This window comes from Musca domestica, unplaced genomic scaffold, assembly GCF_030504385.1.
Source record: "Musca domestica strain aabys unplaced genomic scaffold, Musca_domestica.polishedcontigs.V.1.1 32, whole genome shotgun sequence".
In the NCBI taxonomy this organism is placed as follows: Eukaryota; Metazoa; Arthropoda; class Insecta; order Diptera; family Muscidae; genus Musca; species Musca domestica.
The window spans coordinates 8,303,260-8,321,497 of NW_026712311.1; the positions used below are offsets into that span (position 1 = coordinate 8,303,260).

An 18,238-nucleotide genomic window follows, 5' to 3' on the forward strand; every position below is an offset into this window, starting at 1 on the left:
AGCTTTTGTTGTCCTCTAATTATTGACATTTGTTGAACATTAATGAGCGTTCAAAACATTTATTAAATGCTGCCGTGTCATTGCCAAGGCAAAAAATATGATTTCGGCTCAAAATCATTATCACCTAACGAGGTAGTCACATGAAATATCCAGACAATAGCCAGGGCATCTCCTAGAAGGCCTCAAATCGTAATTGTTGCTTTACAATGTATTGTCCTCGAACAATGGATGTGTATTTGTTTTTGGAGGAGTTGTTTGTTTAATTACAAATCAATAATGAGAGTACAATCACAACAAATGAGAGGAAAATCAAAACAACATGTCAACATTTGCATTTGTGTGAAAAGGCGCATTTCTATTAAACAGCGTCATTTTGAATTGTCGAAATTTAAAGCATACTCTAAGGCGAAAAAATATTATCTTATCGCAAAAAGAAAGGATCATCTTAGTTTGTGCAAACATTTTGCAAATCCTAAATTAATGCTAGGTCAGGTGTGAAAATGGAAATTATGGGCCTGCTGCAAGTATTTCCCCCACAAAGCGTTAACATTTTGAATAATTATAGCATATAATTATAATATTGTTACTAACACAAGATCTAGGTGCAAACCGAGAAGCTCATAAAATGCGAAAGACGTATCCGATTAATTCCATCACATCCCAATATTTCTAGCAACACAAGATGTGCTGTGAAGATAATACATATCGGAATTTTATGGACATTTATTATCTAAACTGAGTCTTGCTTGCGTAATTTTCTGCCACACTAGCTATTTATAAGAATTCTGTTAAAATCTTAAAAATAACGAATGTAGTCATTATATTAGATTCTATACGGCGACGAGGACCTGCATAGGCAACTTCTGTCATAAGCCATTACAATATTCAAATGCGATACTTGAAAAAAATCGGTGAAAATCATCAAAATACCGAATATTGGTATTTGCCGTTATATGGCTGCTAAAATCATCAAAATACCAAATATCGGGAGGGGACGATATATGGGGGCTATACGAAGACGTGGACCTGCACAGACAATTTTCTGTCTTAGGTTGTAGTATCCATTGCGTGCTTTAAATACAAATTTTGAAATATTTCCTGTGAATAATGGCGCTTAAATCACCAAAATACCGAAAAATTGGAGGTAACATTGTATGAGACCTATACCAAAACATGGACCTTCATGGCCCATTTTCAATACCAAAAGTTCTGCAGACATAATATACATTTGAGTGAAATTTTATCAATCTACTTCATTTCGTTCGGAAGCTAGAGTGATCTCCACAGACGAACGGACTTCGCTAAATCGATATAAAATTTTATGCTGATCAAGAATATACATATATACTTTGTGGGGTCTATAATGTATATTTCGAGGTGTTACAAACGGAATGACAAACTTAATATACCCTCTATGCTCAGGTGGAGGGTATAAAAAGATACATTTTCTTGATTGTACCGGTTGCAAACACGAGTAAATCAATAAAAACTGCACCATCTGGCAATGCTATCCCCACGTTTGTCATCTTCACACTCATCTGTTTTTACTTCACTCTTAATTCGCTAGTCTCTCGGCTCATTTAATGAATGCCTCCAGCTGATTACGTTATCCTCATTCCTCATTCGTAAACAACAGTGGTTCTCGATATAATGCATTACCCTTATTCGTAAACATCAAGGGGGTTTTGCTTTCCCTTTATTTTTTATCGAGTATTCTTTTTTGCCCTTATGTTTGTTTCGTTGGGGACGTTTTTCATTTTGGTTTCATTACTCTCATCACCTCGCACGTGTGTACGTTGCACTTAAATACAAATTAATTAATCAAAAATATTAAAAAAAGAGTAATAATGTTAAAGAAAAGTAAACAAAAATCCGTGGCAGAAAAGGTTGCCGAAATCATTGCCCATCCCAATCAAAGCGACAGTGAATCAGAGAATGAGGCACTGTCAAGGGTGCGTGTGGTCGACTTCGATGAAGATGAGTATCAAATGCCCGATGTGGGGACCACGGAATTTAGGAAACGCAACGTGAAATTGCTGTCGGAGCAAAGTGCCAAGTACAAGGGAAAAATTGCATCAAGAAAGGATTTTGAGGAAGAAGATGACGCAGAGCTACAATATGAAGAAAGTGATGATGAAGAGGGCGATGGAAACGAAAGCTATGAGGAAAGCGATGATGATGACGAGGAAGCATTAAAGAAATTTGGTGATGCCCTAAAACAGGGTTATGGCGCCTATGAGGATAGTGAGGAAGACCAAGAAGATCAGGAGGAAGAATCTGAAGAAGAAGAACAGGAGGAAGACGATGAAGAAAATGACGATGAGGAGGAGGAAGATGAAGATGACGAAAATGAAGAAACCCAAGTTATTAGCAAAGTGAACCGCGATGCCGAAATCCAAAAAGGCATTTGTGTACAAAATCAATTAAAGCTGTGGGAACGTCTTCTAGAGATGCGTATCAACTTCCAAAAAATCCTGGCCAAAACCAATCAATTGCCCTCACCAACAGAAATAAAAGAACTTGAAGAGAAGGATGATAAAAACAAATCCACCACACAAGAGGTGACAAGACAAACTGAAAATCTGCTGCAAAATTTACTTACTTTGCAAGATACCCTCTATGGACAGAATTCGGAACTGAGCAAAAGCGTAAAACCCTCGTCCATTAAACGTCCATGGCCATTCAAACAAAAAAGTAGTCGAAATGATGAGCCACCCATGAAGCAAATGAACAATTATCTGCAAGAACGTTTCGACAACTTCAGTTCATATCGCAACAGTGTTCTCCTAAAATGGGATGATCGTACAAAGCTTTTGCAACCGGGCGCTGGGGCCAAAAAGAAATCCATGAATGAAGAATTTGATATCATCAAAAAGATTAACAATGCCCTTATGAATAAGTCATTGCTAATAGAAAAATCACAGCAGGTAAAAAATAATGCACAAAAACAAAATTCAGAGGATGTAGAAAATCAAGGGGATCTGGCAATGAATTCAAACATCTACGATGACAGTGATTTCTATCACCAACAACTGAGAGAACTTATTGAATATAAAGCTAATACGACAAGTAATATGAGCGAAGTGACCAAACAATATCTGGAATTGCAGAAATTGCGACAGAAAATGAAAAAGAAAGTCGATACAAGGGCCAGCAAGGGTAGAAAGTTACGGTAAGTAGTAGATTCGATTCGACACCACTGAGTGAAATGGTAATCAAATGATGTTTTGTATTTATTTCAGTTATGTGGTCCACAATAAACTAATCAATTTTATGGCTCCCCATGATAATTGCAGTTGGAATGATGAATCCAAAGACGAGTTGTGTAAATCGTTGTTTGTATGATCGCCGAGAAACTTGTGGATAGTTTATAAGTGAATTTTGTTTTATGTAAAGACATGGGAAAATATAAGTTTGAAAACAAAAATGTAAGGCATTACAACTCATTTAAACTCTTTCGCATCCACGGAATGTAGATTTTCGAATTTTGCGCACGACCTGAGTATTTGAACCAAAAAAAACTACAACCAACTTCAGACTGCTTCCATTTCTGAGCCACTCTTCCGACAGCTGTTAAAATAATTTCAGTGACAGCTCATTTTATTGCTTACAAGGGTACAAAAGCCTTTTTGTTAACATTTTCAAGAAAAAAGTTATTTGTGAAAAAATTATTCGTATTTTGCTTTCTCCGATGAGAAAACATTCGTTGTCCGGCAGTTTGTAAACAAACAAAATGATAGTGTTTACTTGCCAAAGAGGTCAGCTGAAAATGTGTACCTTCGGTTGTCCACCAGAACTCAAGCACAGGCCATGGTGATGGTGTGGGCCGCCATAACAACCGATTGTTACCGAATATTATCGCGAAAATATTCTGGAGGGTGTATTAAAGCCTTGGGCACGCAAACCCTTTGGCCGCAGACCTTGGACATTCCAACAGGACTCAGCACACACCACTCAAGAATGGTTACAAAATGGGGTTGTTCTCTTCATTTCCAGCGCACAATGGCCACTAAAATCTGCGGATACCAATTCTTTGGACTATTGTGTCTGGAGTATTTTGGAAAGCAAGGTTGGCACTCAAAAATACCAAAGTGTCGATCACCTCAAGCAAGCGCTTCGCCGGGAATGGGCCAAAGTACCGCAGAGCAACATTCGGGCACCGTGTGAATTATGGTTTGAATTATGACCGTTTGAAGGCCATAATTCGCGCCAAATTTGAACAAATCTAAACTTATTCTAAAATTTTTTGCTATTTCCGACATTTTTTGCTTTCATTCAGTTACATTAAAAAAATGGAACAATTATGGCGTTTGACTTTGTTGCAGTTTTTTATCTCACCCTGTATGTTGTTTTGCCATCGAATAGTCATTTAATCGAAAGAGCATAATTTGTTCGTTTAATACCAAACATCAAAAAGTCTAAATCCGATTTTGAATCTCGCCTGCATATGGCTAACCTCTTTCAATGGCATTAAAAAATTCCATTTCACACAGAGTTGGAAGAATTCATAATACCCACATTTGCGGATGACAAAAGGATGGGGGGAGGGGGCTACAATAACAACACCAATCACTTAATATTGAATAATAATTAGTTTTTATTTTTCAGTTTTATTTCAAATAATAATCATTTAATAAATAAGTTAAATTCTTCATTCATGAGAAGCAACATTCAAATGAATGAATAAATCGTTCCAATCTTTGTTTCACAATATTTTATTTCGGCCTTTTTCATATTTTCTTTTTTTTTTTTTTGTTTTGTATGAAAAATCATTTTAACTGGATTTATAATTTTATAAAATCTATTTCTTAATAAATAATAAACAGGATTGGATTTGCATTTCCCTTTTACCAGAAGAGATTCGAAAAAGAAACATTTTTGTATGGAATTGGTTTTTTGTTTGTTTAAAAGAAAAACGTAAACTTTTTGGGGATTTTGTGTGGTTTTAAAACGGTTTTTTGGGGGGGTTTCATGTTTGTTCTCTCTTTCTTTCGTTTCACTTGTGCCTGGTTTGCCTTTTATTTAGGTATAAATAAAAACTTAACAGTTTTTGTGTTTTGTTTAGGTTACTACAAGTATAAATATTTTATGCAATTATATTTGTTGTGGTTTTTTTTATTGTTGTTATTATTAGGTTTGGGTTATAATATTGTAGTTGGGTTTAAGGTTCCTACATTGTGTTATTTTTTTCTGTTATTTCTTTAAACAAACAATTGTTGATGACGGTTGTTATTGTTGTTATTATGGATTTGTTTTGATGGGTGTGTTGTGTGTGTATGAGAGTTTTTCTTACGCCTTTCTTGTGTTGTATTTTATATAAATATTTTGTTTTTTTTTTATTTTATTTTCTATTTAAATTAATATTACTTTTTTTATTCGTCGTAATGTTCTCAATAATATTATTTAGTTTGTCTTCTTCTAAACGCCACCTGGACACCATTCAGCACTGATCTGCTTGAATGGCTATTGTCCAGGTTTACCTTTTTCGTTTACATTTGTGAATATGATGATGACAATGATGTTGAAAGTTACATTAGGGTGTTTTATATTTTTAATCGTATAAATCACTTAAATATATGACTTTTGAATGATGCATATTTATGATAGTTGACGATGGTATTGTGTTAATTCGGGGGGACCATCAAACAAACACATACCAAGTTTTTTCTTTTGTTGTTGCAGCATTTTTTTTTTTAATTCTAAATCAAATATAAATAATAATATCAATTTTGTTAAATTTCTCTTTTTTTCGTTTTGATTAGTATTTGCTAATTATTTATGCTATAATCGAGCATTAATTTTTTGAAATACACAATAACATACATGATTTTGCTTTAAATTAAATTAAAAATAAACAAAATCAAGCAAAATTCTTGCTTTAAGGAAATAATTTAAAAATATAATTTTTTTAGAGATTCGTAATAAAGCAGTTAAGGGTGGATTCGAATTTGTTTTAACATGTTTTAAAATGAAAAATGTCCTCTGTTAGTTTCCACAGTACAGGAAACTCAACAGCTTTCTTTTGGACACTTGAGATTCTAAAACCGAACCCAGAAACATGTGATGATTATGTAGATATGATATACAAATAAAATTAATTTTCGAGTATATATGCGAATACTTTTGGTAGACAATATAAAAAAATACATATTGCACAAAATTCTAATACAAAAAATATTTTTCAATAAATACACTAAGAGACATAAAAAGTATACATAAAAAGCTAGACATCGCCATTTGCGATGTTAGACAATACCAATGTTTATATTGTAAATATAACTATAGCACAAAGATATTCTAAGGAAAATGTGTCTGATAAACTGGGCAGCGGCAAAATATCGAAATCAGTGATCTTTAGTTTAGTTTGTTTTGTTTTTGTCCGTATCAAGAAGATTTCACATTGCTGTTTACATTTGGTTAAACTCTATCCTAATTGTTAATGGAATTTTTTAATAGCAAAGGTAGACCAGTTTTGGTTTTCGATTTTGAAACCAATATTGTTGCAGTTTTACCTGCAGCACCACCAGCGCCACCAGAAACCACATATGTAGCTGGATTACTGGTTAAATTAGGTTTTTGTTGCAAATCTTGCAAGAGATGTGTATGCTTGTCTAGAGCTTTTTGTAAATTGGAGGTTTTATCACTGGTTGCAGCAGCAGCAGCCACTGTTGCAGGGTTCTGTGGACTCTGATAGATTTTCATGGCATCATGACATGTCTCATATAATGACTGTAGCTGGGATTGTATGGATGTGATATTTGATAGTGTACTTTCTGAGTCTGCCAACGCTAAACCAGATGCGGGCTTTAAATAATTACGTATGGAAGCAGCATTTTCTTCAGAAATCTAAAGTCAAAAATTAAATAATAGTATTATTAGAACAACAAGAGGGGTAAAAAATAAATAAAAATTCACAAATTCCCCCACTGGAATTTTTACTTCAAAATATATAGTTTCTCCCTTAGTCTTTCCCATGTGCAAAATTACTCCCAAACCCCTAAACAAAGCTTACCTTTTTATAATAATTTGGTATTGAATCTGTATCTCAAGTACTTTTTGGAGGATGTATAACATTTTCCATATCTTTTTGCACCGCAAAAAGTTCTGATAGATGTTTAGCAAACAAAACATTCAGTTCACTCATTTTGGTCATCTTAAGAAATGCAAAAAAAAAAATGTAATGTTAATTAATACATTAATCAATAAACATATCTCATCTTACCGCTTGATCATTGCATTTTTCTCTTAAATTCATATTGGCTGTTTTAAGTTCCACCTCTTGACTCATAAGCTCATTTTGTAATGATTCATTCCGTGCTTTTAGAACGGCCAGTTCACGTCGTAATTCCTCGACCAATTCACTGCTGGCAGCTCCAGCCACAACCGAATTTGGTACTGGTGCACCAGAACGTATTAATTCAATTTCTCGTTTTAGCCGTATATTTTCCTCCTTATAGGTATGCAACTGGCGTTTCCATTCATCAACATTGGCAGTCGATTCCTAAACAAACAAAAAACATTCATTAGTCTATAAAATTGTTCCCATTTAGAGCAAAATCGCTAACCTGAAGCGCGCTGGTCAAACGTAGATTATTATTTTTCAAAGTGGCCAATTCGATTTCCCACTTTTTAGCATTAGCACAACTGAAAACCAAAGACATTTAATCATTTTTTGTAACAAGAATATTGCCTTCATCATCATACCTTTGGGCCAGAGCCATTTTCAAGCGTTCGTTTTCATACTTCAATTGTTGTTCACTCGTTGCTGCCCCACCGCCGGTATGCATGCCAACGACACTACCCCCACCCCCGCCACCACCCGCACTTACATTCACCATGGGAGCAGGGGAGGGGGCAGATGTCACATGTTCCGGTTTGGTATCTGCAGCAGTCGTTAGTAGTTTGTGTGATGGACTGTCCGGATTTGCATTTTGAGTATTAGTGTTTGACATATTTGGTGGTTCCACCGAATGAGGATCAACCATGGCGGCATTGTCGTTTTGCTGCATTGCTGCAGTGCGTGAACTAATGGGCGATGTATTTGCCGATGTTGTCGGGGTTACAGCTGTAGATCCTGTATATACATAAAATATAAATATAATTATATTAAGATGCTCTTCTATTACTCACCGTTAGCCGACTTTAAGGCATTCTTTGTAGCTTCCTTAACTTCCTGGAATTTTTCCACAAACTACGAGGAAAGAATATTAATTTAAAATAGAATAGACAACATAAAACAGGTGCTTGAAGTACCTTTGTCAGTTCCGCTTCGGAAGCAAATCCCAAGCCATACACCGTATTGGCTCTTACATCACTCCATTGCCCAAATTTCTGTGATGTTTGTGTAAATGTCATGTTGGGTGTTATGGTTGAGTTAATAACCGCCTTTGTGCCCTCAACGCTTATAATGCGGTAAAGATTGCGTGAAGAATCATAAAAGAAACTTACGTTTACCGCTTTCATGCTGGCCGTTATCCAGGTACGCTTGGTCTTCGGATCAATATGGAAGACATGCGCTTGACATGTAAATATCGGCTGTTCACTGAAAATGTACAACAGAAATATAACACAAATCTAATTAAAAATAGGCATTATTTTTAAAAATTTACACATTGTAATAAAACTCTTGATTTGCCACACACATGCAGACACTTCCCTACAATCCATGAAACTCATTAAAATTGTAGTGTTATTTACATATTCACCTTACCCGGGGGACACGTAAAAATCGTTGCCAACATGAATAGGCTTTCGTCGTTGTAAAAATGTAATTACAACTTGCAGCAGCAACAACAACAAAAAAGAACATTGCCCCTACAAGGAGGACGACACTTTGACAGTGGCAATTCAGATTGTGTACGTTCATGTCTTAATTTGAGGATGAACTGCTGCTATTTTTGTTGGCGTTGTTTCTCTTATTTTTTTAATTTCTTGACATCAAACACTCCCCTGCCCCGACATGAGAAATTTTTTCTTTTAAAGGTTCTTGTGTTTACACTTTATTTTTAAATCGGCCAAAAGTGAATGGTTGCAAAAATAATTTACTTACCCCATTTTCGACAATTCAATTGTACAAATTTTAAGCAATTTTTCTGTCTCAAAAGTGGTGGTTCTGTGGTTCTGAAGTTTTGCAAGAATAAATTCTACCCAATTCGATTTTTCGCTGTCGACGAATGCTACTCTGCCACTGCTCTGCTTGGTATTTCTCTTCTTCTTACTGAGGTATATCGAGTTGAGTGTGCAAGTAAAGTGATAGCTTCTTCTTCTTATGCCTGTACAGTTCATGGCAGGCAAAGTGATTTGATATCTCTTTCTTCTTATTTTCTCATAACAGGATGGCAAGCGAGGTGAGTTAATAGCCCTTTACAGGTAGTTTTATAATCCGATTTTAAAGCCTTTAAGTAAACGATGTTTACTCCCGTAAAGCCAATATGTTACAGAGGCCTGGTCTAAAGAGAGAAATTTAATCCCATCATTTTATGCAAAGGTTTAAAGTTGGTTATGTACCCACACCTTAAATGTCTATAATCCCGATTCGAACGTTAGTTTAAATAGTCTGGTTCAGGATGAAACTGTCAAATATGTATATGTTTTATTCTGTTATCAGACAATAAGTGCTTTTTATGTTGTCACTTTTATTATCCATGTGCATTTCCGCATGTATGTCAAAATTGTCATTATACATATGACTTATAATTCTTGCAATCACACACTTACATATGTTTTTGTATTTACTTTGGTTATATTGGGATTATATTTTATATTCCAACAAAAAAAAATATGTATGGATAACTTTTTACCTCAAATTTAATTTTAAACATTTTCACACAACAAACATACAACACTTTTGATTAAATTATATCTTTCCGATGAAAATAGGGCTCGTTGTGATCGGAAATGTACATATAAACTATACTCATGTATTTTACAATAGAAATGTCGTCCATGTCTCACACGATGGGTACAACTTCTAAATATGGAAAATTTTACACTACGTATGTAAAAAACGTATCGTCTGATAGAGCCCTTAGGAGAAAAGGATAAGTTTCTACAGGTTATAATTCCTATTGTGACCCACCATTGGCTTTGAAAGTTGTTTCTTTGTAGTTACATACAAAGATTTCGGGTTCACTCATAAAAAACTTGTAATCAGCTGGCTCTACCAATACTTATTAATATACCATGGTATTTCATATAAATATAACACAGATAATTTCTAGACCAATTTCTCTGTCTGAACTGAATTCTCTATTTTGTTGCTCTCTGACTTTTATATACCATACCGAATACAAGTAATCAAATAGTCTGTATTTTCCCATCACTATCTAATAATAATCCACACAAAAAGAGAGTTTTGATGAAATAACCGGAAAATATTCGTTTTTACAATGTTTCTTCAAATAAAATTATAAAATATTAATAATAGTTTCGCAAACGCATCATACAAATGTGAATGATTCGCCCAGAAGACAGAAGCTAAGTAAGTGTGCCAAAAGTAAATTGGATATTGGATTTGGTTGTAGTGTAGAGACATTTGAGACGACGAATGTATGTGAAGAGCGAAAAAAACGAATGAGTGCATATGTCAAATTTGCGATAGACGATTTTTGGCTATTTGGCTGAATGATTAACTGAACCGACTACACTAAATCTAAAATCCAATAGAAATGATGGATTGAAAACCCGAAATATCAACAGAAATGGAACAACAAATAGCGGATGCATGCTCCAATGAAATATGCTTATTTCCTTCGAATTGTGCTAATAGTTTTTTATGAGTGTTGGAGAAGTTTGTGTTGTATGGGAAGTTCTGCTTGCCATACAAAAAAAAGGTGGTGGTTCTCTTACCCGAGACATGTAAATGTAGGTTGGCGTTGGCGTTAAACAAAAAATTCCTTTCTATAACTACGCCCATGTGTGAAAACTAACTAACGCACAAATATGTTTTTTTGCTTCTCAAAACAAATGATGAATTGTTTTATAACGGAAATATGTTGATTGATTCTTCTCCTGGTTAAAGATTTCTATTTGAATGCGGTATACATAAAATGTGGAATATGATGTGTGACGTGATGCCAACTATATCGGAGGATAGCATCTCCCAGCGATCCTCACAGTTTAGCGGCGAAGATGCCAACTTTGAGCAGTTGATGGTGTCCATGTTGGATGAGCGGGACAAGTTAATGGATAGTTTGAGGGAGGCTCAAGAACGTTTGAGTGAAACTGAACAGAAGTTGCATGACACCGAAAAGGAGAGGGACAGTCTTCAACGCCAAATAAATGCAAATTTGCCACAGGTAAAACGTGCATCCAGAATTGGAATTTATTTTTTAATATTCTTTTTTTTGCAGGAGTTTGCCACACTGACCAAAGAACTTACACAGGCCCGTGAAACTCTGCTGGAACGCGATGAAGAAATTGGCGAACTTAAGGCAGAACGCAATAATACAAGGGTATTATTACTTATTTCCAATTCTTGTGGATCCCTTTGAATACATTTGAATATTTCTAGCTTTTGCTGGAACATTTGGAGTGTTTGGTTTCACGTCATGAACGTTCTTTGCGTATGACTGTTGTAAAACGTCAAGCTGCTGCTCAAAGTGGAGTCTCAAGTGAAGTAGAAGTTCTCAAGGCCCTTAAAAGTCTTTTTGAACATCATAAAGCTCTTGACGAGAAAGTGCGTGAACGTCTACGTGTGTCGTTGGAGCGTAACAATGCTTTGGAAACCGAGCTAAACACCATCAAAGAAGAGGTAAGTTATTGGCATTGTAAATATTTTATACATACCTAATTAAATTTGTTTCTCATTCTTTTAGCTTCAACAGTATAAATCTGGAGCAATACAAGCCAATAACGAGAATGGGGTGAATGGAGAAAAGGTATAAGAAGCCAATATTAGGGGAATTACAAAAATATATTCTTTATGGTTTTGCAATACAAATTTGGTTCAAAATCATTAGCTTTGTATATCTGGTATTAGCTTTGTATACCTTTGGTATATCTGGTATAGAAGGGTTTTGGCAGTTTTCTATCAATTAGAATTTTTCCAATAATAATTATTTATTCATGTTATTCTCATCAATTTGGAACTTCTTTAATATTTTATAAACATATTTATAGAATTCCACTGCGGTCAATGGTGAAAGCAACGAATCTGCCATCGCCGCTGCCAATGAGTATGCTGCCAAAACGCATGAATTGCAACAAATCATTGAAAAACAGGTGAGTCCTCTAAATCGCTAACGTCCACATCATTCTTATTTTCCTTTTATTCTCCCTACGCATAAGACCTCTGAATTGTCTGAATGGCAGCGCCGTGTATCCGCTCTAAAGAACAAATGCGACGAACTTGACGACAGTCTGGCAAAGGTTCAAAAGGATTACATGAAATCACAAGAACAATGTTCGAAATTGCAAAGAGATTTAAGAGAAAACGTAGCACAAAAGGAAGATCAGGTACTTAATCAGGAAGTATAAAATACCTCACTTATCACTCACACATTTGCTTAATCCCGCCCCAAAACCAAAAATATAGGAGGAACGCATAGCTACCTTAGAGAAGAGGTATCTAAATGCACAACGTGAATCAACATCATTGCATGATTTGAACGAAAAGTTGGAACAAGAATTGCGGCACAAAGAGGCCCAATTGAAGGTATTTATTTGCATCAAGTTGCTTCAGCCACCGCAAATTCCTATTAATGTTATCCCTTCCCTACAATCCCACTAAAAAACACAGTTACACGAGGAAAAAATTAGTGCCATCGAAGAGAAGTTGGAACTGGCTGAACAAAAGTTGGCCCAACAAGCCAAACTGCAGCCAGACATGGAGGAACAGCTTAAAGCACGTATGGAAGCTTTAACAAAGGTAGGAAACAAGGTATGAATACGATCTCACATGCGTCAAAGAGGAATTAAAAAATGAGTAATATTCTTAACAATTTCTTAATTGTCTTAATTTCCTTTACAAAATAGAACTTAAGCAAAAAACAAAACCAAAAAACAATTCAAACCCGAAACTTCTTGGTTGCGAAAATTGAATTCAGTCCTCTGTATACAACATAGTTTGTTTTCCAATTTAAATTTATTTCTTCCTCTGAACGCACAAACCCTCAGTAATACTCTCAACCATAAAAACCAACAAGTATAACATTATTGCACCAAACAAGAAACAAACAATCGACCACCATGCACAACCATCAAAAATTCATTTCGCTAACATATTTCATTTAATTTTGACAATGATTATTTGTTGATGCTGGCCGAACCGTATTTTGATCCTTGTTTTTCTTTTCATTTTCATTGTTTTTCATACAAAAAATAGGCCCAAGAGAGACATGGTTCTGCCGAAGATCGTATACAGCGTTTGGAGGCCAACTTGGAGGAGAAGAATGCCGAAGTTGTGAGACTAAACCAAAGACTTAAAATGAACGAAGAGCATAATCTACGTTTGTCTTCAACTGTGGACAAACTGTTGTCGGAGTCCAATGAGCGCTTACAGGTTCATCTCAAGGAGCGTATGCATTCCCTGGATGAGAAGAATGCCTTGACCCAAGAACTGGAGAAGGCGCGAAAGGTAGCCGAGGAATTGCATCATGAAAAGAGCGACATAATGAAGGAATTATCAAAAACACGTTTGGAAATTGAAAACTTCAAGCGGCAGTTGTTGCAACAGGAAATTGCATACAATATTCAGCAGACAGAGGCATTAACACGTAGTCTTTCACCTAGTAGCGTGGTGGACGGAGGTCAAGCATTTTCACGTAGTGCTTCCCATGCTAGTTTTGATACACATTCACTGAGGCGTAACAAATCAAGGCTACAGGAGGAGAGTGAGAATTTTGCACGTTCCATGGCCGAGCAGGAATGGGAGAGCATACAACAGGCCCATGCCCAGCAGGCAGCCTACGAAATATCAGCTGCAGTAGCAGCTGCAGAGTGCGAAGAGGCTCAGGTGCTGTTTGGTGATGCAGATATAATGTCGCCCACTGGACATACGGATGCGCAAACGTTGGCAATGATGCTTCAGGAGCAACTAGATGCCATAAATAATGAAATAAGGTGGGAATTGAAATTGAAAAGTTTAAGAATTGTTGAATACTAATCCCGATTTTTTTCAGATTAATACAAGAAGAAAAACAATCAACTGAAGCCAGAGCTGAAGAACTCGAATCGCGTGTGGGCAGCTTAGAACATGTGAATCTATTGGCCCGTGGTCGATCTATGGATCGAAGCCCACCAATGAGTGGTCGCAGCACTCCAAATAGTCCCAATAGAGATTTTATGCAGAAATACCATACAGTAAGCACAACTGGTTCTTTTAATGGAACGATTTTGGGCTTAAATTATTGGGATTTCTTTCCTTTCAGCTTAACCTACCCGTCTTATCCAGTGATGTATCACGAGACGATATTCATGGCATGACAACCACCACTGGTGATTCTAGTTCTGGCGGAGCCGCTTCTCCGCTAACAGCCCGTTCAATGCGCTTAGAACGCGTTGCTCAAGCATTGGCTCACAGTCAAGAGGAGCTGCGAAGACGCTCTATGGGTCTGTCACCTAACCAACAAATGGCAAATAACTCAGGACACATGACCATACCCCATTCGGGCTACGGTCTTTCGCCGTTAAGTTCGCGTTACGGCAGTCAGGAATCATTGAGCCGACATTTCAATACAATGGGTTCAATGTCTATGCTTCCACCTGCAGCGTCTGGAGTACGAGTGGATGGCTCATCGTCGGTGCAAAAGAAAAAAGGCATTAAATCAAGTTTGGGCCGGTTCTTTAGTAAAAAGGAAAAAGTCAAGGGAGTTAAAGATACTCTTCCCGATGGCTCGCCTAGCATGATGTCCATTGGAAATTTATCAATGGGCCTAAGTGAAACGGAATCCAATTATGATGCCATGAGCATGACAGGTGGCATGATGCCTCGTATAGCCAGTGTACCGGGATCGAAGATATCCTCCGTGGATTATGGAAGACAAAAGAAGTATGGACGTTTCCAAACTGCCAAACTGCAACAATGGTTAATGGATTCATTTGTATTTGCAGGGAACATGATTATCGTAACGATTTACTGGGCGAGGCTATGAAGGCGGGCACACCGTTTGCTCTTTGGAATGGGCCCACTATAGTTGCTTGGTTAGAATTGTGGGTGGGTATGCCCGCCTGGTATGTGGCCGCATGTAGAGCTAATGTCAAAAGTGGAGCCATTATGAGTGCTCTTAGTGACACTGAAATCCAAAGGGAAATTGGTAATTAGAATTGATTTCATTGAAACATATGTGAAAGTCAATAATAATATTATTATTTTGTATTTAAATAGGTATTAGCAATCCTTTACACAGGCTTAAATTACGTCTTGCAATACAAGAAATGGTTTCACTAACTTCACCCTCTGCGCCACAGACATCACGAACAACATTGGCATTTGGTAAGTGTCTAATTCAGAAATTATATTAATTTCATTGCACTCATGTTCGGTCGTTTCCAATTTCAGGTGATATGAATCACGAATGGATTGGCAATTATTGGCTACCCGGCCTTGGTTTGCCACAATATCGCACAACATTTATGGAATGTCTAGTGGATGCTCGCATGCTGGACCATTTAACGAAAAAAGACCTAAGAGGACAGTTAAAAATGGTTGATAGCTTTCATCGTACAAGTCTACAATATGGCATTTCATGTCTGAAACGTTTGAATTACGATCGCAATGAGCTGGAACATCGGAGAAAAATGTGTGAAAATGGTCTATGTGATGTTATAGTGTGGAGTAATGAACGTGTAATACGTTGGGTTTCCAGTATTGGTTTGAAGGTAACCATACAATAAGAGATTGTGTTGGCTTGTGACAAGTAATAATTTAATGAAATTCTCTTTAAGGAATATGCCAATAATCTGTTGGAATCTGGAGTCCATGGGGCTTTAATTGCTTTGGATGAAAGCTTTGATGCAAACGCAATGGCTTTGGCCTTACAAATACCTACACAAAATGCTCAGGTATGATCAGAATTTAGTGAATTTGTTTTCTTAATAACTAATTGAAATTCCTCTTCACTTTCAGGCTCGCCAAAGTTTAGATACAGAATTTAATAACCTATTGCAAATTGCTACCGATCGCCGACCAGAAAATGAACATCTCAACAAGTCCTGATCTTGCTCTCCTACAAATAATATTAATACAGCAACAACACATGTGCAGCTATTTAATTCTAGCGAGTCTTAGGTTTTTTACGGCAATATCATTATCATCAACAGTCAACAACATCATTAGCCATCACCGAATGCCTGTGGCAGATGGGTGATGGGCGAATACAAAAGAGTGGTTGTGGTTGAGATGAAACACTTTTTGCACAGTGTAATAGCCTGTGATGAAACCTTAAGGCCTTGAAGCAATGAAAAAAAAAAAACAAACGAGCAACAGTTAAGGAAGAAGTGTGGCCATTGTCAACGTGTTCATGTTTAAACCAAATTTATAATATAAAAAACAAACAAAACAAACAAACTAATAACGTGAAAATTATTACGATACTACTACGGAACAAACAAACAAAACAAGTTGTTATACAAAAAGAACATACTTAATTATTTTAAGTATGACGTTAAGCGGATAATAACCCAGTAACAATTTATACAATATACCTAAGAAACCCAATAACAAACAACAAACATGAAAATCATACTCGAAATGCTAAATACATATATAAATACAATAATCCAAACACTCCCCCCATGCCTGTAAACACATATACATACAACCACTCACCTAAGCAAGTAAACAAACATTGTGTATACAATGCAGATTTAGTCTAACAAAGTCAGTATTTTCCTATACTCCTTAAAATCGTTTTTATTTAAAAAAAGAAAAAAACAAAAACAAACGTATAATAGCTTTTGAATACTACAATACATATTCCCATTAAACTTTTCCATATCTGCTGCCATGCTCTAGCCCTCTTCAATTTTTGAGTACGATGAACATTTTCCGGGTAATGATTGTTTTCAAATTCATATTTTATTTTTCAGAAAAACGTTAGATATTTATCTTTTTTGACTCTTGAATACATACATATATAGGAAAATGAAACCAATGCAAAACCATTAACAGTTATACATAACACATACAAAACTTATAGCTAAAATCTAAAAATACCCTACATCTCCCGGTAAGGAGACTTAGCTGATGTTAAAGAAACAACAAGTATTAATCACAACAAATAACTCTTAACTAAAAACAAAAAAAACTAATTAACAGCTTTAGGGCCAACATCTGTCACTACAAAAACAGAAAACAATAATTACGAAAAACTACCTTGAATTTATAAAGAATTAACAAAAAAATCGGAATTCGTAAAGCAAAAGAAACAAAAAAAAAATCCACTAACGTATAATACTTGTAGTTTCATATATTAAAATTATACATATTAAACTAACACAAAATTCATTATGCTTAAGTTAAATTTGAAATATTAAGCTAAACTTTGGACAAACAATTAAATTTTGCATGACTACTCCTTCTCTCTATCTCTTTGATTTTGTGTTGAATGAAATCGTCGATTTTTATACATTTGTTTATAGTTTAATTGAGTGATGCAAAAAAGAAAATTGTCATTATATTTTCATTTGAATCTAGTTAAAATGTATGAACAAACTCAATTTATACAAAAAGCGAAAAGAAACATTTCAATTGTGAAAAGAAAAGCGAAACGAAAAGTGTATTCATTGTGACCACTACCAATCCCCATTATTTTTATTGTTTTGTTATAATTTTTTTTTATATACAATTAAACAATATTTACATTAAAAAAAATACAAAGAAATCTAATTTATTTGTTTCAAACAAGTCTTATTGACCCTGCCTATTTTGCCCGTTCTATGGTTTCAATTGTTTGTAATATAATTTCTCTCCCTCTCTCTCTCTTGTCCTTCCTCTCATGTAAGTTCTAATTGTTATGGTAAGCATAATTTTGTTGATAGTTTCTTTTGTTGAAGTTTTTTTTTTTTTAAGTGAACTAAGCAAGTCCTTTAATAAGTAGTTATATACTCCCATCCCCTACCCCACCCAATCCCACTTAGACCTACTTACTATTAATGCTAAACTAATACTAAACCAAGAAAAAATTAAAAAAAAAAAACAATGCACTCCCAGATTAGCCTTTAAATTCTTCATAACCAATAAAAAAAAAAACAACAACAAAACAAATAGTATAAACTTACTAAAAACAACAAAATTAAC

The 18,238-nt window shown here is 35.5% G+C and overlaps 3 protein-coding genes across 5 annotated transcripts; 2 read left to right on the forward strand and 1 right to left on the reverse strand.

The window, feature by feature from the left end:
- Positions 1 to 1,749: 1,749 nt before the first annotated feature.
- LOC101901127 (protein Aatf) lies at positions 1,750 to 3,427 on the forward strand. The gene is made up of 2 exons (XM_005177368.4): positions 1,750 to 3,172; positions 3,243 to 3,427. Exons 1-2 carry the CDS (start codon positions 1,848 to 1,850, stop codon positions 3,343 to 3,345), a joined length of 1,428 nt encoding a protein of 475 aa, XP_005177425.1. The 5' UTR covers positions 1,750 to 1,847; the 3' UTR covers positions 3,346 to 3,427.
- A 1,146-nt stretch (positions 3,428 to 4,573) lies between these two features.
- Positions 4,574 to 9,231, reverse strand: LOC101900948 (homer protein homolog 2). 2 transcript variants are annotated; one of them, XM_005177367.4, is made up of 8 exons: positions 9,050 to 9,231; positions 8,254 to 8,542; positions 8,131 to 8,191; positions 7,705 to 8,074; positions 7,566 to 7,644; positions 7,223 to 7,501; positions 7,013 to 7,153; positions 4,574 to 6,846 (listed from the first exon to the last, which is right to left on the reverse strand). In XM_005177367.4, exons 1-7 carry the CDS (start codon positions 9,052 to 9,054, stop codon positions 7,046 to 7,048), a joined length of 1,191 nt encoding a protein of 396 aa, XP_005177424.1. In that variant the 5' UTR covers positions 9,055 to 9,231; the 3' UTR covers positions 4,574 to 6,846; positions 7,013 to 7,045. The 2 variants fall into 2 exon arrangements, with proteins under 2 accessions (XP_005177424.1, XP_058981146.1); XM_059125163.1 differs by lacking the exon at positions 9,050 to 9,231 and adding an exon at positions 8,711 to 8,881.
- Positions 9,232 to 10,313: 1,082 nt separating this feature from the next.
- On the forward strand, positions 10,314 to 17,311 carry LOC101900772 (liprin-alpha-1). Of its 2 annotated transcripts, none has more exons than XM_011298199.3 (17): positions 10,314 to 10,480; positions 11,021 to 11,297; positions 11,352 to 11,453; positions 11,513 to 11,752; positions 11,817 to 11,879; positions 12,121 to 12,222; positions 12,289 to 12,456; positions 12,536 to 12,655; positions 12,740 to 12,880; positions 13,325 to 14,061; positions 14,121 to 14,301; positions 14,370 to 14,989; positions 15,052 to 15,254; positions 15,326 to 15,433; positions 15,500 to 15,819; positions 15,886 to 16,002; positions 16,067 to 17,311. In XM_011298199.3, exons 2-17 carry the CDS (start codon positions 11,049 to 11,051, stop codon positions 16,154 to 16,156), a joined length of 3,561 nt encoding a protein of 1,186 aa, XP_011296501.1. In that variant the 5' UTR covers positions 10,314 to 10,480; positions 11,021 to 11,048; the 3' UTR covers positions 16,157 to 17,311. The 2 variants fall into 2 exon arrangements, with proteins under 2 accessions (XP_011296501.1, XP_011296503.1); XM_011298201.3 differs by having other exon boundaries at positions 12,740 to 12,868.
- The last annotated feature ends 927 nt before the right edge of the window (positions 17,312 to 18,238 follow it).